Genomic DNA, 25,467 nt, shown 5'->3' with positions numbered 1-25,467 from the left:
TCCATTTGAGCTCAAGTTGTAGTAACCGCCGTTCTCGGTCGCCCCCTCGTGCCAGGGGCGGGACATGGTCAATAATCATGCTCCTAAGGGACGCTAAGGTATGTCTATTGGAGACAAAATGTTGAGAGACCGGGGTGTCTCCTGAGCCCTTTTGTAATGCTGTCCGTATGGAGGAGCGGTGATTGGCCATGCGGTCTCGAAAGGTGGTGATAGTCTTGCCCACATATAAAAGTCCGCATGGACATTTGATGATGTAGATGACAAACTTGGTGGTGCAAGTGACCCGATGTTGGATCACAACGTGTTTGCCAGAATGTGGATGGGTGAACGAGGAGCCTGTGATCAGTTGTCTGCAGGTGGTGCAGTCAGAGCAGCGGTAGCACCCGGCTCTGGGGGTTGACAGCCAGGTCGAAGTCTTGGAGGTGTCATAGCAGGGTGTGGGGTCAGTCTTGACCAGCAGATCTCTCAAAGAAGAGCCACGTTTGTATGATAACCTAGGTAACTGTTTAAAGATTGGTGGAAGAGTTTTGTCCCTCTGAATAATCGTCCAGTGATCCTTGATTGTTTGCATGAAAGTTTTGGTACTGGGCGAGTAGGTGGTAAGAAAAGTAAGACGGTCATCATTGGCTTTCTTGGCGTGGGTTGGTGTGGAAATGAGGTCAGCGTGAGTCAATTGGGCTGCTCTGTTACGACTTTCTGTCAGTTCATCTGCAGAGTAACCACGTTGTAGAAAGCGTAATGTTAGCTCGTCCAGCTGTGATGCAAGATGTATTGGGTTGCTGTTGTTGCGTATTACTCGTACCATCTGTGAGTATGGGATACTTTTGAGTAAATGTGGTGGATGGCAGGAAGAATAATGCAACAGGGTGTTGCGGTCAGTCGGCTTGCGGTAGATTGTCGTGCTCAATGTGGTTTCTTGTTTAGATAATAAGATGTCCAAAAAGGGTATTTCTTTGCAGTTGATCTGAGCAGTGAATTTAATTGGGGTGGGGAGGTCATTAAGCTCCCTGACCATTGTTGTGAACTGGTCTTCGGTGCCAACCCATAGGATCAAAAGATCGTCTATATAGCGCCAAAGTCTGTATATGAATTGTCCATACTGAGGGAAAATGTGTTGGTCCTCGAAGCTTGCCATGAACAGATTGGCGAAGGATGGTGCCACGTTAGAGCCCATACTGGTGCCGCTAAGTTGTAGGTAATAGCTCAATTCGAATTTGAAGTAATTGAGTCTCAAACAAAGGCCGAGAAGATCAAGAAGGAAGCCTGTATTGGGCCGTTGTGGATCTTTGTGCTGGGAAAGGGTGTCAGATACAGTCTGTATACCCAGCTCTGTAGGGATGACTGTGTATAAAGAGGTGACATCCATTGTAGCCAGAAGAGTATTCGATGGAACCGGTAGGCAAGATTGTAGTTTTTGCAGTAAGTCACCAGTGTCCTTGAGATAGGTGATGCCCTTCTGGACAAGCGGTTGCAGATAGTAATCAACAAAAATTGCTAGTGGTTGGAGTACAGAATCTCTGGCGCTAACAATAGGGCGGCCAGGTGGGTCCTTCAAGCATTTGTGTATCTTTGGAAGAGTGGTATAAGATTGGGCATACTGGATGCTCCTGTGTCAAAAAGCCTAGTGTGGATTCAGATATGAGGCCTTGAAGGAGAGCTGCATTTAGAATGGAGTCAACCTTTCTCTTGTAGTGGCCTGTAGGGTCAGACTGCAATACTTGATAGGTGGAGGTATCACTCAGTTGTTTCAATATTTCAGAGCGGTATGATGTGTAGTCCATGACGACAACACCCCCACCCTTGTCAGCTGCTCTAATAACGATGTTAGCGTTTTTGGCAAGCGTGGTGATGGCTTCTCTCTCGGCCTTGGTAATGTTTGACCTGTTAGTCTGGTCTCTGGGTTTAAGTGATTCATCCATCATGAGCCTGGTGAAAGCAGCAATGGACTTAGGCGTATTGGTGGGTTCAAAAGTGCTGGAAGGCCGAAAAGGAGATGTGACATTAGTGGTCTTGGTTCTGAAGTGTTCTTTAAGTTTCATAGTGCGCTGAAACCGGTGTATGTCAATCATTAGATCAAGGGAACTGACGATCGTGGTTGGTACAAAAGAGAGGCCTTTAGTAAGCAGTTTATGTTCAGCTGGACTGAGGGTATGGGAGCTCAGGTTGAAGACTACTTCCTCCTGTATGGGTAGGGGGGTCTTGTGTCGATATCCCCCACGTCTCTTGTGGGGGCGTCCCTTGTTTTGGATCGGGTGACTGATCCTAAAAAGCGCTCGGATGATCAGGAGTAGAAGTATGGGAAGTAGTTGTAGGGCGTGTGGATCTGCCCCTCTGGCGTCCCCTGCCTCGCGTGAAGGAGTCAGTGTCTGAAGGGGAGGAGGTGTAAGGAGAGGAGTCAAACCCGCTGAAGCCCACCCGCTGTCTATGCGGTCTGTTGAAACGTTGCCCAGTCGTATCTCCTCCAGTGAGCCAGCTGTAGACTCGCCTGTTTTGGTAGTCAGTGTTAACGATCTGTATTTTATTTCTTTTAAATTTGTGCAGCTCGGAAGTGTAGTGGATCAGCTGGTGTTCAAGTTTCTCAATCCACTTGGTGTCTCTATCGGCACGTAAGGTGTGTAGATTAGCTGTCTCATAGGCTGTGATCTCAGTGCGGACTACCCTTAGGTTTTTGGAGACTTCATCAATAACAAGTAGCATTAAATCCATGGAACATTTATTAAGAATTTGGCACCACTTTTTGCAAAAGTCCGTGTTGTTCCGGCCAATGGTGGGTATGTTTTTCACCCTGAAGCCCCTTGGGATGTGGTGCCGTTTGTAAAAGTCGGAGAGGTAGATGCCGTGTAACTTGAGATCGACTTCCCGTTCCTTCAAGCGTAGAAGATGGTGATATAGATCAAATGTAGTTGCTGTCGGGACAAGATCATCGGCGGTTTCAGTGAATAGGATGTCTGCAGCTTCGATGTCCGAAAACTGGAATCCACTGAGAGGGATATCGATTGGTTCGGCTCCCTCCTGATGTTCCATCGCCAAAGGTGAGAAAGTTGGTCTTTCAAAAAGTGGGGTTAAAGGTGCAGAACTCGGGTGCCACGGCTTGAAAGTATAAACAAAGAGCAAAAAAAGCCAGCACAGCTCGTTTAAAAAGTCTTGTTGCCTGGGTGCTAACAGCAAAATAGTAATGTATATCTGGAAACAGGCGAGCACACACAGGTCTTAATTGAAAAACAAAAGGTGTTTATTAAACAAAAAACTGACGTTTCGGCTAGCACTCTAGCCTTTCTCAAAGTACAAATGCACACTAAAAACCAACCTTTTAAACCCCCAGTGGCGGGAAGGGAGGGAAAGTGATGTCATAGGTCAGGAATGTTAAGTGGATAAACAGTATGCAACAAAAGGGGCGTGGGAGTAAGGTGAAGTGAAACCATCAAAGAAAAAAGGGGAGGTTAATAATATATACATATCAAGGCAAGCAGTAATTGCAGAAAAAGTACATGTTAACATTAATATATACAGAGATTAATAAAAGCTCCAACGCTGACTTGACACAAATAGTGAAATTTAGACAAACTTGGCATTACCGTTGGCTTGCTTTCTAGCCACTCGGACAGACTCCGCCTCAGCTCAGGAGCACGTATCATCAGCTCAGGAGCACGTACCATCGCCTCGCCACTTTCTGCCACTGCCGATACGTACCCATACCCACCCTTCCTTATGTTCCTTCCTTATGTGTACCTCCCCTCGCAATTATCATGAGCCTGCAGCACGATACACATTCATCTCCCTTTTATTCACAGCAGACTATTCCCCATTCAGTTCCGTACCTAATACCTGTAGATCGCTAGTTGTGATCCTGTTATCTATTGTGATTATTTTTCTCCTGTTAGAAATAAGTGAACTTTGAACTTTGATCCTTGAACTTGATCTCGTTGCTATCCTTCCAGGCCCTAGCGACGCTCACCTTCACATTGAGTTTACAGCCAGCCTGAACTACACCAGATCTATTGCTGATACCACACCCCTTACTTCATCTCCATAATGACCATTCCCGCGGACTCCACGCCTTGAATACAAGCGAAACCTCTCTGCTGTTTCCCCGACTGATATCCACGGTAGCTCTCAAACAGCCGCAGCACCACTGGATGCTCCACACCGCTGCGCACTCTAAGGCGCATCACGCTACCGATCTCCTGCCTCTGATCTGATGGATCTCACGGCCCACAACAAGGTACACCATGTTCCAGCACTTTTACGGCCGGACCAGTCGACAAATACAGGTAACCGCTGTGGAACCGCCATTACATCTGTCACTACTTGACATTTCCCTCCATGATGACCCACCTGGCGATCAATGCGTTAACTAACAGACATCACACAATGTTTCTTTCCCTCAAGCGTAGATACAACTTTGTATCGCTTTATACATCTACTTTGTCAAGGGACTTGTATCTCTATTATGAACTCATATATTTTTATGTTGCATTGACTTTGAGTAACGAACTACCGATATTGTCTAAATTTCACTATTTGTGTCAAGTCAGCGTTGGAGCTTTTATTAATCTCTGTATATATTAATGTTAACATGTACTTTTTCTGCAATTACTGCTTGCCTTGATATGTATATATTATTAACCTCCCCTTTTTTCTTTGATGGTTTCACTTCACCTTACTCCCACGCCCCTTTTGTTGCATACTGTTTATCCACTTAACATTCCTGACCTATGACATCACTTTCCCTCCCTTCCCGCCACTGGGGGTTTAAAAGGTTGGTTTTTAGTGTGCATTTGTACTTTGAGAAAGGCTAGAGTGCTAGCCGAAACGTCAGTTTTTTGTTTAATAAACACCTTTTGTTTTTCAATTAAGACCTGTGTGTGCTCGCCTGTTTCCAGATATATATATATATATATATATATATATATATATATATATATATATATATATATATATATATATATATATATATATATATATATATATATATATATATATATATATATATATATATATTCTAAATAAGCTGCTGTGTAACCATGGGGCAGCCATTCAAAGCTGAAAAAGTAGAAAAGGCACAGTGTACACAACAAATAATATATAAGCTATGTAGTATACAATAAGAATCATCAGAACTTATCTGTTATCTACTGTTTACCCTATGCTTAAATGGCTGCCCCATGGCTACACAGCAGCTTGTTTATATAAACTATAGTAAAGTTTCTGAAGTAAACGCCTCAGGTTTACCAATGCAGGGCAGCAGTACATTATATTGCCATTACATTAAATCACTTTTGGTGTTACTGTTCCTTTAAAAGCAAAGCATCACTTTGCTAACAGATTCCATAAGTATATTTAAATTCACATTTACCATGCATTACTGTTCTGCCTGATTGAAAAGAAGCAAGAATATAATTATATTCACATTTATTTCTTTGTTCCTGCTCTCTCCCTAAAGTTACAAACCTATTGTTGAGTTCATTGATTCCCAATATGAAGCCTACCTGCAGGAGGAGCTGAAGATTAAAAGAGTCTTTCATAACTACCATGATTCTCGTATCCATGCCTGCCTCTATTTTATTGCTCCCACGGGTCATTCTCTGAAGTCTCTTGACCTGGTAACTATGAAGAAACTGGACAGCAAGGTAGATGTACAAGATTGATATATATGAGCTATTGTAACTAAAAATAATCATGCCATTATGCCTTATAAACTCATAACCTCATTATTTCATTAACCTCAGTACTGGTAAATCCAGCAGTATGAGCTGCTAAAAATATAGCTAATGACAAGCTGCAGACAAACAAAACATGAATGTAAAAGGAGAATATGATGTTACATTTGAATATTTGGGGGGGGGGGCCTGAAAACTCACATATTTCATTTGAATAAAAATAGTCAACTATGAAAAAGTCTTTTGTAATTTCACCTATTGCTCTTTAACCCCTGGGAAGGTATTATCCCCATCCTTGTGATAGGTAGATAAACAAAGATATATGAGCAAAAAATGGGTGGAGAACCCGAGGTAACCGGGTTCCCCCATATATTTTCTAACATATGGAGCATAAACTATACAGTGGGCTCATGTGTAGGGCATTCTAACAACTCTATTGTCTTTATTAAGGTCCCCTGGACTTGTTTAATGTAATGTATTTGCTGCAACATAAACGTCCATTCAACTTTATCATTTCCCGCCATATGCAAATTATCCTGCGTGAAGACCTCTAATAAAGTTGCGCTAGGCATAATTGAACACTAGTGCATCTTCACTTTGATTGCCAAAGTAACACTAGCGAAAAATTTGCCAGTGTTCGCCATCCTGGACGCAACTTCGCATTTTAGTAAATTAGCATTGTCTGAGCGAACTTTCGTCTGGCGAAGTGTTGTGAAGCCGTCGCTGGTGAATTTTCGCCGCTTAGTAAATTTACCTTTTGGATTCTAGGGAGGGTAGGGGGGGGGGGTTCTCTATTTTCATCAAGTTCAAGTGGACAGCATTTAAAGATCATCTTGTTTTGCCAAAGAAGAAGATCTTTAACTGACCGGTGGACCAAATCTAACCAATGCAAATATTTAACCATTGCATTTTATTGGGGTCACTGAAGATCCATCAGCTGCCTTCTATAATCGTGGGTTAAGCAATTGGCCTTTTATGTGGGATCTCATGCTAGAGATCCTGTTTTCATTTTCAGTGGCAACTTCTTGCGAACTTATATAAATAATGCCCCTTCCTTTCCCTTGATGGTATTACGCTGTTGGATCTTCTGCATGGCCCAATTCATGTTAGCCATGTAGACATCATGTTATGCCCATACATGGGTGAGAAGACGGCTAATTAGTGAAGAGAGGCCTGGATGATATCTGCTTGTATGGGCTAAGGTGTATAAGTGTATAATTATACAAGCATATTGTAGTCTAAACATATTATGACTTAAGATAATGACTTGCACAGTAACTTTTAACAGTACTTATGCCTCACACCAAACTGTTCCCTTTTCAAGAAATGCCAAATGCCAACTTCCATTTACTTAGTCTATAGATATATATATAATGTGCACATTATATAAACATATAATGTGCAATATTAATTTGGCATACAAGCAAATCTTTATGTGTATGGCCATCTGAGTTTCTTATTCATCATTCTTTAGGTTAATATTATTCCAATCATTGCTAAATCCGATGCCATTTCTAAGAGTGAACTGACTAAATTCAAGATTAAGATTACAAGTGAGCTGGTTAGCAATGGAGTACAGATCTATCAGTTTCCCACAGATGATGAAACAGTCGCTGAAATAAATGGGACAATGAATGTAAGTGTTCTGTTTTTTTTTCTTCACACAAGTATTTAACGGAGAAGGAAAGGCTAAGTAAGCTTCATCAGAAAGGTCTATATAAATACACCAGTAATCCCCCAAAGTAATGCTGATCTGAGTCCTCTGTCAAAAGAAACACAGCATTTCTTTCCTTCTAGAGTGTACACATGGGCTTCTGTATCAGACTTCCTGCATTCAGCTTAACCCTCCAGGGCCATGGCTTGAGCATGCTCAGTTTGCACCTCTCTTCCTCCCTTTTTCCCTCCTCCCCTCCCTGCTGTAATCTGAGCCCAGAGCTATGAGTGAGCAGGTAGAGACTAGGGCAGGAAAGGATGTCACACCAAGCTAATATAGCAGCTGCTATCCTAAACAAACAGAGAGCTTCTAGAGCTGTTATGGTAAAGCATTCTACAGAATAAATAGTCTCCTAGCTTGCACTATTGTGGCTAATCTATTGGCAATAAACTGATTCGTTAGCTTTCCTTCTTCTTTAAAGCAAGGTATTTGGGTTATGAGTATTTTGTTTTTTTTAAGTAGTTTTTGGGTCAGATAATGCAGTTAATAGAATAGCTTGGAGTGCAAAACAACTTAATGATTGATATAACTGACCCCATGGCCTTGAATTGCCCTACAGCATTTTGTTTGCTCTTTACATTTATGTTTAGAGCTAAATATATTCTGTTCTTGATTCTAATATGCCTGAAAATGGTGTGTAATTCTGTATTAATGTGATTTTTTTTAAAATCAATTTGGTATATTACATATTCGATAACAGAAACATTTTCTTACCATTATTTCAGGCTCACTTGCCCTTTGCAGTGGTTGGCAGCACAGAGGAAGCAAAAATAGGAAACAAAATGATGAAAGTTCGGCAGTACCCTTGGGGAACTATTCAAGGTGAGCTCAGAAATTACCTGGATTTGCATTTCTCTTCCTATTCAGATGCACTGGGTTGGGTCTGTATGCTCGACTTCATTTGATTCAATGAAAGTTGTCTTGGGACTCAAATAAAAGCAAAATATTTTATTAATAAATAGGATAAATAGTTTCACTTGAACAGGCAGTAAATTTACATAAAATATTTTCTTTTAACCTCAATTATGCAACCTGAAATGAAAATGCACCACAGAACTTTAAAGCCAGCAACCAGAAATAAGGTTAATTGTGAAGTTTTTATTGCTGCTTGTTATGTTCCTTGTTGTGTTCCTAAAGTTGTGTAAACTCTGTCTACATCATTGTTATTTGTAGGTGAACTTTAATGAAGATTATTTTCTGATACGTCCTTGCTACACGTATGTCACTTGGTAAAAACGGTTTTATTTCTCCAGTTGAAAACGAATCTCACTGTGATTTCATCAAGCTGAGAGAGATGCTGATACGGGTGAACATGGAGGATTTACGTGAACAAACACACACACATCATTATGAACTTTACCGAAGGTGCAAATTGGAGGAAATGGGCTTCAAAGACACAGACCCAGACAGCAAACCATTCAGGTACCAAAACAATTTTTTATAAAAGCCTCATTTGTAGTGTTGCATTTACAGAAACAGTTTGGGTTTCCTAAGGATTTCGAGATCACAGTAAACTCTCAATTACAGTTTGTAAAAGTGAAATTACAGGCTTCTCCTGGAAAATAGCTTATTGTAGTTACAAAATTACAGTTTTATTCTTATAGAACATTAGCAATTCTACAGAGTACTGGGTGCAGAATTTTCCTGGCACAGAAAAATCACTTCTCTACAGGGATTCCAGTTTATGTTTGGCGTACAGGTCAAATGCATTCCAATTCGTACATTTTCCAATGACACGCATATTTATCTTTTCTCACTTCAATTGACTTAAAGGGTTTCTGTCATGATTTTTGTGATGTAGTTTTTATTTATAAATTACACTGTTTGCACTGCAATTAATGCACTCTACCATATGAAATCTCATTCCTGAACCAGCAAGTGTAGGCAGCCATCTCAGATCATATTGCCTGGTCATGTGCTTTCAGAAAGAGCCAGCACTTTAGGATGGAACTGCTTTCTGGCAGGCTATTGTTTCTCCTACTCAATGGAACTGAATGTGTTGAAGTGGAACCTGGATTTTACTATTGAGTTCTTAGATCTACCAGTCAACTGTTACCTTGTGTTAGGGAGCTGCTATCTGGTTACCTTCCCATTGTTCTGTTGCTGGGGAGGGAGGGGGGTGATATCACTCCAACTTGCAATACAGCAGTAAAGAGTGACGAAGTTTATCAGAGCACAAGTCACATAACTCAGGGCAGCTGGGAAACTGACTAGCCCCATGTCAGATTTCAAAATTCAATATAAAAAAAATCTGTTTGCTCTTTTGAGAAATGGATTTCAGTGCAGAATTCAGCTGGAGCAATACTATTAACTGATGCATTTTGAAAAAAAACATTTTTTCCCCATGACAGTATCCCTTTAAAAACAAAAATACTTGAATGTAGAAATGGATTTGTTCGGGGTTTAATGTTACAGGCTATTTACATTATAGAAACTGTTATTCTAATATTGGACTACACAGAATATTGGTGTTTTGTATATCGCTAAGGTAAGAATCTGTTATTGCTTATACGAAAACTCGCATACCGGTAACTATTGCAAACTGCATTTGAAGCTCCTCTGTGTCCCTTCCGACTTCAGTATGGTAGTCTTTGCTGAACAATAGAATGGAAAATACATGTTGCAAGTAAACTTGTTCATTCAAGGTTTCATTCTCTTTAATGATGATTGTCTCACCAAGCCAACATATTGATGATTGCTGCAACAAGCAGATTATTCTGTGGTGCCTCTACTATTGGGTCTCTGCGACCCATTTCTCTTATATTTATAAATGCAGCACTCCGTGCTCTAAATTTTAAATCTTTGGTCCCACTATCTGGTCTGTTGTGCTGAGGACACCTAATTATTTACATGTATGGTGTGTCACTGTAGCACAGTTGTGTTCCACAGCTTTAAGGACAAACACACAGAGCAAAGTAGGTTAGAGACACAAATGGGAAGACAATGCAGCTGCTTGGGGTCATTTCAAAATTAGTTAACTAGTAAGTTGCCATCATATCAACTTAGTTTCTAATTGATCTTACATTACCATTTAATTTCTCTTATTAGTTTACAGGAGACCTACGAAGCAAAAAGAAATGAATTTCTGGGAGATCTGCAGAAGAAAGAAGAGGAAATGAGGCAGATGTTTGTTCAGAGAGTGAAAGAGAAGGAAGCTGAGCTGAAGGAGGCAGAAAAAGAGGTATTTTCTCCAGAAGCAGCATTTCATGCAACTTGTACACTATTAGTGGTATCACTACAAACTGCGAGGTGGTGTTGCCACATTTCTTGATTCAGTAAAGAGCTACTTATTTTTATTCATCCATGTTGGAGTTTTCTAATCTTCGGGTTTCTGCACAAGGCAGAATTTTTAAAATATCTCATCAATATAAATTGGATAATTGATCATTTTAACCTCACATAGATGGCCATGTTGCAGTAATCTGATGGATTGGCTTGTGAATCCTTTAACGCAGTGGCAAGTTGTGAACTAACTGATCCCTCATCGGTTAGGTCAGTTTTCCATTTGACAGATTTGGCTTTTCCATTTGGCTGTAAGGAATGATCTAGCATCTGTAAGGATTTGTGCAGCTAGATTTACTTTTAGCATTTGTGTTTTTTTAATGCTAAAATTTAGGAAAGCAAAGCTACCATCATCAAAAATGTCTGACATATTCAGTAGTTCACCAAATGTGAGCCTTGAAAGCAGTCTGATGAAACTGGTTCACCAAACATTAATGAGAGACATTGGGGCAGGGGCTACAGTACCATCCAGATATATTATGCACTACCAGTAGTACCACTACCAGAACCTCCAAATACACTTGGAGGTTCTCCCACATTCTCCCAAATTTTTTTCCAGCTTCTTACTAATGACTAGTGATGAGCAAAATTTTTTGCCAAAAAAAAGTTTGTTGCCTATAGATTTCAATGCATTTGGCAAGTTTTTCGCTGCTTCAAGAATTTTTAGCGAAACGGATTAGGTCTTTTGGCTCATGTATTGTTGTAGAAGGTGTGTTGTTTCAACTGAAAGGCAAGTGTATATAAAAGACATAAAAATGTGTGGTACAAATTAGTTGTTTCAAGAGATGATGTGCTTAGAGTTGTAAGCAATTTAGCTGGCAACTCACCAAGCTGAATGAATAATCTGTGCATTGTTTGATGTTTGTGCCCCTGCAAAAGATAGACTACAAAGAGTGGTGGTAAATGGAACATTTTCTAATTGGACCAGTCTTAGCGGAGTACAGCAGGGCTCTGTACTTTGTCCTTTGATTTTCAACTTGTTTATTAATGACCTGGAGGTGACCATTGAAAGTACTGTTTCTATTTTTGCAGATGATACTAAATCATGCAGAACTATAGTTTCCATGCAGGATGCTGCCACATTTGTCTAAGCTGGGAAACTGGGCAGCAAACTGGAAAATGAGGTTCAATGTTGATAAATGCAAGGTTATGCACTTTGGCAAAAATAATATAAATGCAAGTCATACACTAAAATGGCAGTGTGTTGGGAGTTTCCTTAAATGAGAATGGTCTATGGGTTTTTGTAGATAACACGTTGTCTTATTCTGGGCAGTGTCATTCTGTGGCTACTAAAGCAAATAAAGTTCTGTCTTGCATAAAAAACAGCATTGACTCAAGGGATGAAAACATAATTATGCCTCTTTATAGGTCCCTGGTAAGGCCTCATCTGGAGTATGCAGTGCAGTTTTGGACTCCAGTCCTTAAGAGGGATATAAATGAGCTGGAGAGAGTGCAGAGATGGGCAACTAAACTGGTTAGGGGGATGGAAGACTTAGATTATGAGGGTAGACTGTCAAGGTTGGGGTTGTTTTCTCTGGAAAAAAGGTGCTTGCGAGGGGACATGATTACACTTTACAAGTACATTAGAGGACATTATAGACAAATAGCAGGGGACCTTTTTATCCATAAAGAGGATCACCGTAACAGAGGCCACCCCTTTAGACTAGAAGAAAAGAACTTTCATTTGAAGCAACGTAGGGGGTTCTTCACAGTCAGGACAGTGAGGTTGTGGAATGCACTGCCGGGTGATGTTGTGATGGCTGATTCAGTTAATGCCTTTAAGAATGGCTTGGATGATTTTTTGGACAGACATAATATCAAAGGCTATTGTGATACCAAACTCTATACTCAGTATAAGTATGGGTATATATAATTTATGTGAAAGTATGGAGGGGTGTGTTTATGGATGCTGGGTTTTCATTTAGAGGGGCTGAACTTGATGGACTTTGTATTTTTTCAACTCGATTTAACTATGTAACTATCACATTTTTTATATTTATTTCTTCTCTACATATTTCATACATTTTTGAATGATTTGTCAGATACCAATGTTCTTTAATAAATTGGCCAGCCTGTTTTTTAAGTTTACACATCCCTTTACAGCTCCACGAAAAGTTTGACCGCTTAAAAAAGTTACATCAAGAGGAGAAGAAAAAGCTTGAAGATAAGAAAAAAAGCCTGGACGACGAGGTGAATGAATTTAAGAAACGGAAAACTGCCACAGAGTTATTGCAGTCACAGCAGGCTGGGGGCTCGCAGACCTTGAAACGGGAGAAAGAGAGAAAGAAGTAAGTGCCAATGTTTTGCTTTTTTTGTAGAAACCCAGAAATACTGTAATCTACAGGTGTTCTATTTTTCATTAGTAATGTGTTCCCAGCTGAGTTTTAAATAACCATTCATTTTCTAGCTTGTAGTAGTATATCTGTAGAAGGAAGCCCCCAATCCTGATCTGTTATTTGAGGATTTAAAGAGCAGTAGATCTACAATAGATTTAGTTTTGGGTTAGTGGCAGGAAAGAAGAAATCTGATTTCTTTAAACACCACTGGACACCTGATGGGCATATACAGGTCAATAACAGCTGCTGTCTCAGCCCTGACAAGGCAGGCAGATATTGACCTATAAGTAGAGGTACAGCTCAGCAAAGAAGGGAGGGGGGGACTGAGGAGGGACTGGCTGTGGGTGTGTGCTGGGTCCCACAATCTTTTGCAGGAGGACTTGTGCTGTTGAATTGACGCTACTTCACATTATGATCTAATTGTTGGCCCAGGGGCCCACAGATTAGATAATCCAAATGTGGCCTAATGTGTTGGTGGTCAAATCTCTGCTTTTAGTGACCTAACCAGACAAGTTTTTTTTCTTTCTTTTTTTGTGTGGCCAGCCTTATGTTTTGTTTGTATGCCAATGTACTCTTTGAGATAAGAGAGCATTGACTTTAAATGTTATTGTCCTTTAAGAGGGGACATTATATAATATGCTTTTAGTATTCATTTTCCAGATATTGGTAGTAATTCAGCCAGATAAAGTATTATGCATTTCCTTCTAGAGTAGGTTTAGCTGCAAATATTGGCAGCAAATAGTCTGCTCAACAACTGTTGACTGCACACGGACACTCTCCTTTCTGGGGAATAATCCTATCTCCTTGCAAACATCTCCTCAGATTTGCCACTGGGTTCCCAAATGTGTCTGGCAGTTGTAGTCCAGCAACATCTGGGGACCCAAGGTTAAGACTCTGGGTCTACGGATCTACTTTTACTGAACCTAAGCTGTCTAATGGTAGCAGAGTAGGAACTTTCTTTTTGCAGTGGTGGAAATACCGGGGGAGCAGGGGGTGCGAGCGGACCAGGGCCCGCACCCCCTCAGGGCCCCCCGGCAGCCCGCTCACCAGTGAAAGCCATCGTGTACGGGAGGGGGGCGGGGCCCGGCTGCACATCATGCACCAGGGCCCGCCCCCCTCTAGTTAACGGCACTGTCTTTTTGCACTGAAACATTAGGACCTCTCAGAGCAGGAGCCTTTCAGTAGGAGCCCATGAGCAGCATATTATTGTGCAAGAGAGGAAGTAGTATGAGTCATGAAGAACACTGCTTGCTCCTGAGGAAATCAGATAGTTTTATACATTTCACTGTTAGTTAATGAAGGAAAAAGTTTATGTACATACCTGTGAGAATGCTACAAATGTGTTTTCATACTGGAAGATGTTTGATTTTTGATTTCCCTTAAAATACAGCTGAACAGATCTGCACAGTTGGACAATCCACTTACACTCTAGCACTTATATATTTATTAAATATATGCTTTAATACAGGGTTGGAGATCTTCTTTAACAAGGGCACGGTTTCATTTCTTAACATGCATTTCTGCATAGTCACTGCCTGGCATAAACCCAGTTCTAACAAGTAACAAATCATTGTGTATTTTTTTTCCATTGTCACCTATTGCTTTTTTAATAAATATGTATTAAACATTTTGCAGATGTCTATGTTACTGCACATTGCTGACTAGTTTTTGTTGTTCTTATAAGTTCAGTGTGTATTCATATTGATGCTTCACTCTCATCATTAGTTGTTACCTGTGTGCTGTCTTACAGTTAATTCTGCTGTCTGCTGCATGGGGCTCATGGTCCGGGTAAGCTTTCTTCACTAGAAGTTCTCTACAGGGGGTGGGTATCTGAGGCATTATGGGCAAGTAGCACAAGTTCTTTGAGTTCTGCGCAATAGGCATAAGTACAGCTAATAGATGCCTTTGCACATAAGGGCAGGGGGAGATTTAGTCGCCTGCCGTCCAAACTGCTCTTCTGCAAGGCGACAATCTCCCCAAACTGCCTGCCCACTGTCTTCCGCCTGCTATAATGAGAAAACGCCAGCGCAATGGCACCTGTGGCGCTTCGATTTCGGAAGTCGCCCCGAAGTTTCCTTGTGAGGCAACTTCAGACGATTTCAGAAATCGAAGCGTCGTTAGTGAATTGGCGCTGGCATTTTCTCATTCAAGCAGGAGGAAGGCAGTTTGGGCAGATTGTCCCCCCTAATCTGGCTGCATTCTGCAATTTATGACTACAGCATCAGGGAGCGCAAGTATGCCCTGACCTTAACCCCTGCCGTCTAAAACAGGGCCCTGTTGCGGTCTTTGTCCTCTGGTGCTCACTAAATTGTGCATTCCAATTACATGCAAGTTAATGAATAGGTGGGGGTTGGATGCCTGTGTGCCTCCCACCCTCCTGCTCCTTATGAATACAGTGCTGCCAAACACACCTCAGGTGTATGCTCTCTAAAACAGAGCACAGAGACATGCAGCAAAAAGTGTGCCTTGCACTTTACACCCAGTCTTTGTTATACTAATTGATCCCTGTACTCTCCTCAAGACTCCATTTTCCACAATACTTTGCACTTATTTGTGATTCTCCATCTTGTCTGTAAATTACAGAAAATGCAAGGCATTGTGGGAATTAGTCTAGGCTGGAGGGAAGCTTACTATCCCTTCTTTGTTTAAAAGGTACACGTAGGCAGAACCAGTAGTAAAAGGAATAGCAAAAGCAATTACATTTACAAATAGCATTAAGATCGATGACATTTGTAGTAAATGTATATTGAAAGGTTGTGTAGAATTATATTTGTTTTCCTTATGCAAAACAATATTTGGTTTGACAACCCGTTTGATGTATAACTGATAAAAACCCCTCCAGAAAAAGATGTATCCAGACGGCGGCTCCTATGTCACTGCCTATATCTTACCCAGGCTTCATGGAGCTTCATTTGTTTATACACCATGTAAGATAGATTTCTAAATTTATATGTTTAAGCTGCTGTACTTTAGGGCTGCATGGCATTCTCATGACAATATACCCGTAGCTTGGGCACATCTTTTTTTTAGTCCTTTTGGAGAAACCCTTAGATCAGGGTCCCCAACCTTTTTTACCTCCAAGCCACATTTAAATGAAAACAGAGTTGGTGAGCAACACAAGCATAAAACATGTTCCGGGAGGAACCAAATAGGGCCACGATTGGCTATTTTTTAGCCCCTTTGTTTATGTAACAAAACTTTCCTCCAAGGGGTTGGTGAGCAACAGGTTGGAGACCACTGCCTGAGATAATATATAGAGATTGTTATGCAAACTAGTGGACAGAAAATATTTGCAAATGTATTGCTTGTGCTTTCAGCTAGTGCCAGTTCTTTTTACCCTTGGAATAGATTAAATAAATAATAATTAAAACCAATTAAAGATGGGAAACCAAGATTAATAATGCCAATACCAAAAGGCGGAGAGGCTTACAGTGCAGTGTAGATTCCCCCCAGATCTCAAGCTTGTTTTGGTTTTTCCAAGCAACAGGAAACCAAGGAAAATCGAATTTATACTGCAAGAAATGACATAATCTAGATATTATCACATCATTACATACAATTTGAGCATGATTCAGATTTTAAAATTAAAAAGGAGGGGGAAAGTGTTTTATTGCGAATCCCCTCTAGTAGAGCCATCAATAAAGGGTAAAAATACTCTGATTTATGTGCAGCTCCCTTTAGATGAATAGGAATGACAACATAGATTAAACCAATTTAGCATCACTTTTGGACGTCTGTTGTATTGGAGATCACAGGGTCCATTAGTTTCTCATAAATAAAATGGGTGTGACTGTTTTTTATCTAATTTGGACACACTGGATTTAAATGGCTCAGATCTCTAGTGGAATGAGGTCTTGTGTAATGACAGCCATCGATATAAATAAAAGCAACTTCCCTTTGATAAAATAATAAAATAAAATAAATTAATAATAATAATAATAATTAATAAAAGCACTTCCCTTTGCTTTACACTGCTTTCTTCCTAATGATTGAAAGACAGCGTCAGGAAAGCTTCTCATATACAATTCTGCAGGAAAGGAATGCTTTGACTGAAACAAAATACTTTGTACTTATTGTATGGAATGATGTCAGCTTGCATGTGTTTTGCATGCTAACTGTACTAACACTTTACACAATATCAAACTATTATAACTGTGTCCCCTTCAGTTTATTTGTTTTTAACATACAGAGTTGAAGATAATTTGCTCATGTTTAATTGCACCTCAGTCTTTTTTATGATCCTTATATTGATTTAAATTATGACCATCATGATCCTATTAGTTGTAATGCATTTTTCTTAGCTGAAGGTTATACCTTCAGGCATTCAGGCAACAAGTTGCTCATTTGCCAAAATACTGTATGGCTAATAGGAATGCACTGCACCTCTAGCTACTGCTCATTTGTTCCACCTACATGGCCTATGGTCAGCAATACAAATGTGAGGATATTTGTTTCTCTAGGAATTTCACTTTTTATTGGTAATGTGCTGCCTACAGTAACCATACCTCCCAGCTGTCCAGTTTTTAGAGGGACAGTCCCTCTTTTGACAGCGCAACCTGCAGTCCCTCATTTGTACTGGAAATTCCTGTTTTTCTCTGCAATGAACAACCAGAAACGAAACAATGTTTCTAACGTAATTGGCTTTTGGCAGAGAGCCCAGAACAGCCACAGCACAAGATAAGATACTTTTGTAACAATTTCAAGATAAGGAAATAAGTAATTGTAACTATTTAAGATAACAGGTCCCTTGGGAGACGTTAGACTTACAGCTTATAGGACAATTCACCTTCATTAGCAAAACTGTAATAACAGTAAAAAAAACACAGAAATATGTTTAAACTTTTATAACCTGCGAAATTTGGTAAAATTAACATGGTAATTAGGGGGTGTGGCCACAAAAATGGTCCAAAAAAAGTTTTTTTTTTTGCCATGAACGCCAACTTTTTTGTCCCTCTTTTTATTTTCAAAATGTTGGGAGGTATGCAGTAACCACGAGCAAGTGAAGCCACTGACCGTGTTATTGGCACAATTAGGGGTCCAGCAAAGCAACATAAACTTGTAGGAGGATTATTTATTTAATCCTTGTTGTAGGATTAAATATTGTGAGGAAATCACCTATATAGTCCCCATCAACACAAACCTTAGAATTTCCACATGCATGCTAAATAGTGCATTTTTATGAAGCTGTTTACATTATCAATGCACAAGAACATTAACCTGTTTTTTTTTTTTTTGTTTCTATTTTATTTTCAGTTCTGGTTTCCTGTAATTTCAATTGTATTGGCACTTTTCCATTTAGCATGTTATGTGCTCCATCTGTGTTCATTCCATATACCTTCTGCATGTAAAGCATGGAAATCTGGTGGGTTAAGTTCTTTCCATCTTGTTGAAGACATCACCACCAATAACCTGCATGGAACCACATTGCCAACCATCTCCTGCATCCATCCACTTGTGTTTCCTGCATGTTTTACCCACAGACTCATGAATATACTGCATGTCCTCTTAACTCCCTATCACTTTCATTGCGTTTTAAAGTTCGTTTTTTTTACTCAGTAGCCGTCCGAAATTTGATTTGTGATCATATGGTGCAAATTTAATGTAGGCACTTTCGGCAGGGCAAGAATTTGTTGCCCACTTTCCACCATGGGAGCTAGCACTTGCAGATCATTAACAGTTTCACATATGACAAACCACTGATTTCTAGTTATTTTATTGGTATTCAGAACCTCACGATATTGCCAAATAAAATACATTTTCTTTCGCAAAAAGTCTCCATCCTTGTGTTATGTACCAGACAGGTAATTAGGTAAAGGACGCAGAACGTTTAAAGCATCCTAATATATAAACTGAGAAATAAAGAGCATTAATGCTGATCTTGCATTGCCCCAACATTGTTGCAGCGTAATGCAAATAATAGTAGTGTATGTTGTATAATCGTTTAACAGCTTATGCCCCTGTTTGGTCAAATAGTGGAATATGAGGCATAAATAATGCAAGAAAGTTAGCATGTAGTGGACCACTTGCCATATGATATACTACATGAGACACAACGGGAATTGAGTGTGAAGTGCTGCGCCCATTCAGCTCTACAAATAACAGGGATGGGAAGTGCCCATCACCTGACACACCTCTTGTTTGTGCCTTCTTCAAGTATGATTTAAGTATTGAAGAGCTTTTCAAAAATGTAACACAATGGCCTGTTAAAAGTCAATTGAAACTTTTTAAAATCTGGTACTGCCATTGCACTGTAATTATAAGTTTTGATATATGAGCATCATTGGTCCTAAAGGTGAACTAAAGTCTAAAATAAAATAATGCTAGAAATGCTGTATTTTAGTTCCTAATATATAAACATGAACTTACTGCACCAGAAGCCTAATAAAACAAATGATTTATGCTTTCAAAGTTGGCCACAGGGGGCTGTCATCTTGTAACTTTGTTGTACATCTTTGCTCAGTGTGGTTTGGGCTTCAGTTGGGAGGTTAAGCTAAGGGGTCGTCATAAATTATCAAAACGGCACAAATTAAATAATATCTGTCATAGTAGCTGATAGCAAGAATACAGCAAGAAAACAGAATATGCAGACTGCCCTGGGTCTGCAGATACAAATCTCTACACAGTCGCCGGCTGCTCTACAGGGAAACAAACAGAGCTACTTTAGTTCTGGAAAGTACGGTGGGGAGCTCTCCCTTCTGTTTAAGTATGATAGTTTCCTGCAGAGCAGTTAGGGACCATCTGGTTTCCGATCTGCAGAAGTCAGAGTAAAAAGAAGGGGGAATTTCACTGCATACCGTCAGATTTCTGAGACATTTTTTTTTTATATTGGAGATAGATTTATTTTTCATTAAAGAAAGTAAAAATGGGATTTTATTTTTTGGCCTTTACATACCCTTTAAGGCTTTATGGTGGATGTGGACTGGCCATTGTGATGTGCAGAAGTAGTAATATTTTACCTTCCTTAGGACAGACAGGGCTAGATAGCATGGGCTACTGTTGCCTTTACCAAGATGTTTAGTTGTGTGCTGCCCCTGGCAAATGTGTTTTTAGGTAAGTAAAGCATTTGGGAGGTGTAGGGAAGAACAGAGTATCCTTATAAGCTGAATATGTTGCTTGGTCACAACAGAGAAACCTTTGAGAGGTGGGTGTTTTTTATTTGTGAAGGGGGAGGAAGCCTGTATTAACCTTGGCCTTTTATGGCTGAGATGGCTGTGCTGTAGTGTTCTATGAGTTTAGAGAGGACTGTAAATAAAAAGCAAGTTTTTGATTTATTGAGAAGTGCGTTCAAACAGCAGTTTACGTCCAGAATAACTAGATTAGTTTTAGATTACCAGAGACTTCAAATGCATTCTCCTTGCAACATAGAACTATTGTGAATACTGTACAGGAGCCACAGGTAGAATGTTGGGTTTAAAGCTGCAGAGAAGTGTTACTGTACAGTTAGGAAAGCGATAAACCACTCTCACTTGGCTAAAGGATTGTACCAAAGCCATAGCACTTATTTAAAAGGTGCTCAGAACATTATGCAATTTAAAATGTGGGTTACATTTTCCTTTTAACTTGTCAAATACAGCAATTGGGTTTCAGATAATTTTCAATATCTGTAGTCCAGACCAGGTTCCTGTACCTTGATTATTGTGTTGCGTTTGCAAATATTTCTTCCAATGTCCAGTAGCACATACCTGTAATACAGGGGTTATGTTCAAGGGAAGCAAGTGACATCTTGTGCCCTCTCTCTATAGCTTGTAGGATCTTCCACCCATCTCTTATGCAATGACAACAACAGGCTGCAATCATAGGTTTTTACTGTTATACCTAGCTGAGAGTATGACTTGCACAGTTAGCTCAAAGCCCAAAATATCTTTCAACAGGATTCCAACAAATCCAGTGTCTGTCCGAACCAAGTTCTTAAATCATGTGACTTTCCATCACATGAACCAGAAATTGTTTTTTTTACCCCTACTTTGTCCAAATTTGCATATGCAAATGCAATTATGGCTGAAATTGGGATTTGCCTTGAGATTTGGATGAATCCAAAAATAGTGGATTCCTTGCATCCCCTACTTACTAATAATTTAAATTAGTTTAAGTGTATTGTCATACCTGTTAAAATCTGAATTTAAATAAAATTAAAGCACAAATATAGATGAAATGGGGAAGGCAAGCAGGGGCGATCCGCGGGCGGCTGCTGCCCCCTCTCCCGCTCCACGCTTAAAAGTTTAGCGTCGGAGCAGGTCAAAGGGGGCTGCATCGCGGGCGCGTACTGTGCTTTCTGCACTAGCAGAGCCGAATTTCTGGTTTAAAAACCGGGAAATCGACTCTTAAAGTTACAGGAGGCGTCTTTTTGCCACTCCTTGTAACTGGCCGTTCACTGCTGCCTGAGGCAAGTTGCTCACCTGGCCTCATGGCAGGAACGGCCCTGAAGGCAAGGCTTATTGTTGCTACCCGATAGCCATATTAGTGTATCTCACGTGAAATCCCCAAATAGGGAATTTCAGGACTGAATTAATAGATAGGATTGAATCTGGGCCTATATGTAAATTTAAATTCCATCTCAAGCAGATACAGAGTAACGGGTGGGTACACTCTAAAGAGTTCCAGCAAAGGATACTGATTGGACTCTCTCAGCTTTTTATATAATCTGTTGTTTGGACCAGTCAGCTTTTTTAGAATGTGTCACTTGGGCCCAGAAATCTCATTTATCCCAACAGCAATGCTAGAAAAATCAGCTTGTTGTAAGGCTGAAACCCACTAGGTGATGGGAGGAACTTTTTAATAAAAGCTTATTACAGGTATGGGACCTTTTATCCAGAATGCTTGGGATCTGGGGGTTTCCGTATAAGGTATCTTTATGTAATTTGGATCTCCATACCTTAAGTCTATTAAAAAAATCATTTAAAAATTCATTAAACCCAATAAGATTGTTTTGGGATAGAGTACAAGGTACTGTTTTATTATTACAGAGAAAAGGAATTCTTTTTTTAACATTTGGATTATTTTGTTAAAATGGAATCTATGGGACATGGACTTCCTGTAATTTTGAGCATTTTGACAAACGGGTTTCTGAACAACGGATCCTACGGATCCTATACCCCTATTTGGTTTCACAGTGAGCGTTTATATAAATAAAAGAAAAACAATTACTGTTTAGCACTTAATAAAGAATAAGTGATCAAAAAATGTTTTGTTTTTTTTAAAATTCAAATTAAAGGTAAAATATGTATTCTGTATAAATCCTATTTATTTTCCTTGTGTGGAGCATACAGTAGATGTATTTTGCTCTTTAAAGATGTCTGTTGTCAGCATTCTGAATGTGGCAGGGCTCTTATATATACAGGTATGGGACCTCTTATCCAGAATCCTCGGGATCTGGGGTTTTCTGGATAACCGATCATTCCGTAATTTAGATTTTCATACCTTAACTCTACTAGAGAATCATTTAAACATTTAATAATTCCAATAACCTGGTTTTGCTTCCAATAAGGATTAATTATATCTTAGTTGGGATCAAGTACAAGGTACTGTTTTATTATTACAGAGAAAAAGGAAATACTTTTTAAAAATTAGAATCATTTGATTAAAATAAAGCCTTTGGGAGATAAATGTAATTTGGAAATTTCTTGATTGTGGGTTTCCAAATAATGGATCCCATACCTGTTTGGATAAAGTACAAGGTATTGTTTTATTATTACTACAGGTATGGGACCTGTTATCCAGAATGCTTGGGACCTGGGGTTTTCTGGATAACGGATCTTTCCGTACTTTGGATCTTCATACCTTAAGTCTATTAGAAAATTATGTAAACATTAAAAAAACCTAATAGTCTGGCTTTGCTTCCAATAAGGATTAATTATATCTTAGTTTGGATCAAGTACAAGTTACGGTTTTATTATTACAGAGAAAAAGGAAATAATTTTTAAAAATTTGGATTATTTGATTATAATGGAGTCTATGGAAGATGTTCATTCCGTAATTCGGAACTTTCTGGATAACAGGTTTCCGGATAACGGATCCCATACCTGTACAGAGAAAAAGGCAATAATTAAAAAAATCTGGATTATTTGATTATAATGGATGGGAGATGGCCTTTCTGTAATTCGGAGTTTTCTGGATAACGGGTTTCCAGATAACAGATCCCATACTTGTATGTGCTTGTTAGACTCAAAGTAAATCTATCCTATTCTGTGATTTAATTGTATATGGTGTCATGTAAAACAATTGTCATATCTTTAATTGTTTGCACTTTTCTTTCCAGTATTCCATGGCTGTGTACTGAGTAGAGTTTCTGCTTTGATGGAATCAACGTACTTAACAGCTCTTTCATGGTGCTTTGTGTTGTGTTATTTCTTACTGTGTAATGACAGAATAGACCTGTTAGCTATGTCTCACAATTTGCACAGAATTAATATGCACTTTATCAGGATTATTTTTCTTTTTGCTGACTGACTACTAAAATACTGAACTGACTACTGAAATATTTTTCCGAATTTCGAGTTTTTATAAACTCCCATAAACTCTAAATTGGACCCTTGATATATATGCCCCTAGCTGTTGGGTTTCACAGTTTGGTAGCAATGCAGAAATCACTGTCTGCTACAAACTGTTTATCAGCTAAGCAATTAAATGTGTTTTCAAGATGCGACTTTGTGGTTTATTGCCATAAACTACCTGGAGCAATACTGACCAAATTGCCTGCACAGCAATAGCTAATTTTTCTTGATTAGTTAATTAATTTAGCATCTGCATGAGACCACTACAGCACTGTAGATTCACACAGTATTGTGCATTTATTGAAAATGACAGAATTAGAATTTTAAAACATTCGTCTTAGTAACAGCAGTTTATTGTTTAAAGGTCCATTATGTTCTTATAGAAACAATAGGTAACTGTATAATTATTTTCCTTTTGCTTTTTTCACCCTAGCTTCTAGGCTCAGCCTTGCTGCTGTTTTCAGAATTGAAAATATAGGGGTATATTGGCCCTTTAAAGGAGAAAAAATTAATCTCTCAATATTTTATTCACATGATCCTAAACCCTGTGTTTTTTGGAATGATATGGTTATATCTCTCTCTTACTCCAGCAGCAGAGCACTTTAAAAAGCTGTCTCATAGGGTTGGAGTCTTAAACATGGGTACAGGTATCATAACAGAGTAGAGATTTAGTAAAAATCTGTCCTAGGCAATTTTCGAGTATACTGATGTGGCAGTATTTCAAAATTCACGGCCTATTTAACTTTTAAAATAAATAGTATTCCTTTAAAATACAGTATTTTTAGATGAATACTTTGTAAAAACGACTTTTTGAGAGAATGGGTTATAGAGGGGAGAGCAGGGGCACATAAACCCTAACATCACCTGCACAATGCCAAGCATCATCTGGAGTTATGTAAGGGAGGAACTCCACCAACAAATTCAGCGTGATCCAACATGCTGCGAAAAAACGCAGCCGTCAAGTCGGATGCGAAAAATAAGGTAAGAGAAATGTTGGATGAAGTCTCATCGTTCCTCCGACGCGACACGACTGTCGGTTGCAGACGCAGTCTCGTCGGACGAACGCTGCGACGCCTTATTTCAGTCACATACGACTTGACGCTTGTGTTTTTGCGCAGCGCGTCGGATTGCGCCAAAATCGCCCGTGGATTTCTACCCTAAGGGTTGGTGTGGTGGATGCATTTTTTTTCAATGTATACATTTTTGGTTTGCTATCTGGCAATCTGACTGATGAGTGTGGGTTTGTTGGATACCAGGAGAATGCTGTAGAATAGGCTTGGTTACTGCTTACAGAATGAGCAGTATAATACAACTATTAACACAAGTGCCGACTCATTTGTGTGTCCAGGCTCTTCGGATGTTATATAAAATTAAATAATATTTATTGCTGTGTCAAATAAGTTACAGCATAGATGGTAAATACAGGGTTAAGGTGACTCAAATAGATATACAGGGAGACATCACAGATGTTTAACACTATAGAGTTTAAAGGGATACTGTCATGGGGAAAAAAATTTTTTTCAAAATGAATCATTTAATAGTGCTGCTCCAGCAGAATTCTGCACTGAAATCCATTTCTCAAAAGAGAAAACAGATTTTTTTATATTCAATTTTGAAATCTGACATGGGGCTAGACATTTTGTCAATTACCCAGGTGCCCCATGTCATGTGACTTGTGCCTGCACTTCAGGAGAGAAATGCTTTCTGGCAGGCTGCTGTTTTTCCTTCTCAATGTAACTGAATGTGTCTCAGTGGGACATGGGTTTTTACTATTGAGTGTTGTTCTTAGATCTACCAGGTAGCTGTTATCTTGTGTTAGGGAGCTGTTATCTGGTTACCTTCCCATTGTTCTTTTGTTTGGCTGCTGGGGGGGAAAAGGGAGGGGGGTGATATCACTCCAACTTGCAGTACAGCAGTAAAGAGTGATTGAAGTTTATCAGAGCACAAGTCACATGACTTGGGGCACCTGGGAAATTGACAAAATG

At 39.5% G+C, this 25,467-nt stretch overlaps 1 protein-coding gene across 5 annotated transcripts in view; it reads left to right on the top strand.

Annotated features, from left to right (window-relative positions):
- Nucleotides 1–25,467, top strand: part of septin6.S (septin 6 S homeolog) — a 45,037-nt gene that overhangs the window by 18,228 nt on the left and 1,342 nt on the right. Inside the window, exons 4-11 of one of the 5 annotated variants that reach the window (XM_018231975.2) lie at nt 5,444–5,630; nt 7,135–7,296; nt 8,100–8,196; nt 8,628–8,796; nt 10,423–10,555; nt 12,760–12,944; nt 14,718–14,780; nt 18,246–18,763. In XM_018231975.2, coding sequence (XP_018087464.1) covers nt 5,444–5,630; nt 7,135–7,296; nt 8,100–8,196; nt 8,628–8,796; nt 10,423–10,555; nt 12,760–12,944; nt 14,718–14,780; nt 18,246–18,261 — 1,012 coding nt within the window. In that variant the 3' untranslated portion in view covers nt 18,262–18,763. 5 annotated transcript variants of the gene reach the window in all.

This window comes from Xenopus laevis, chromosome 8S, assembly GCF_017654675.1.
Source record: "Xenopus laevis strain J_2021 chromosome 8S, Xenopus_laevis_v10.1, whole genome shotgun sequence".
NCBI lineage: Eukaryota > Metazoa > Chordata > Amphibia > Anura > Pipidae > Xenopus > Xenopus laevis.
The sequence above is the reverse complement of the archived record's forward strand: the minus strand, read 5'-3'. Positions and strand labels throughout refer to the sequence as shown.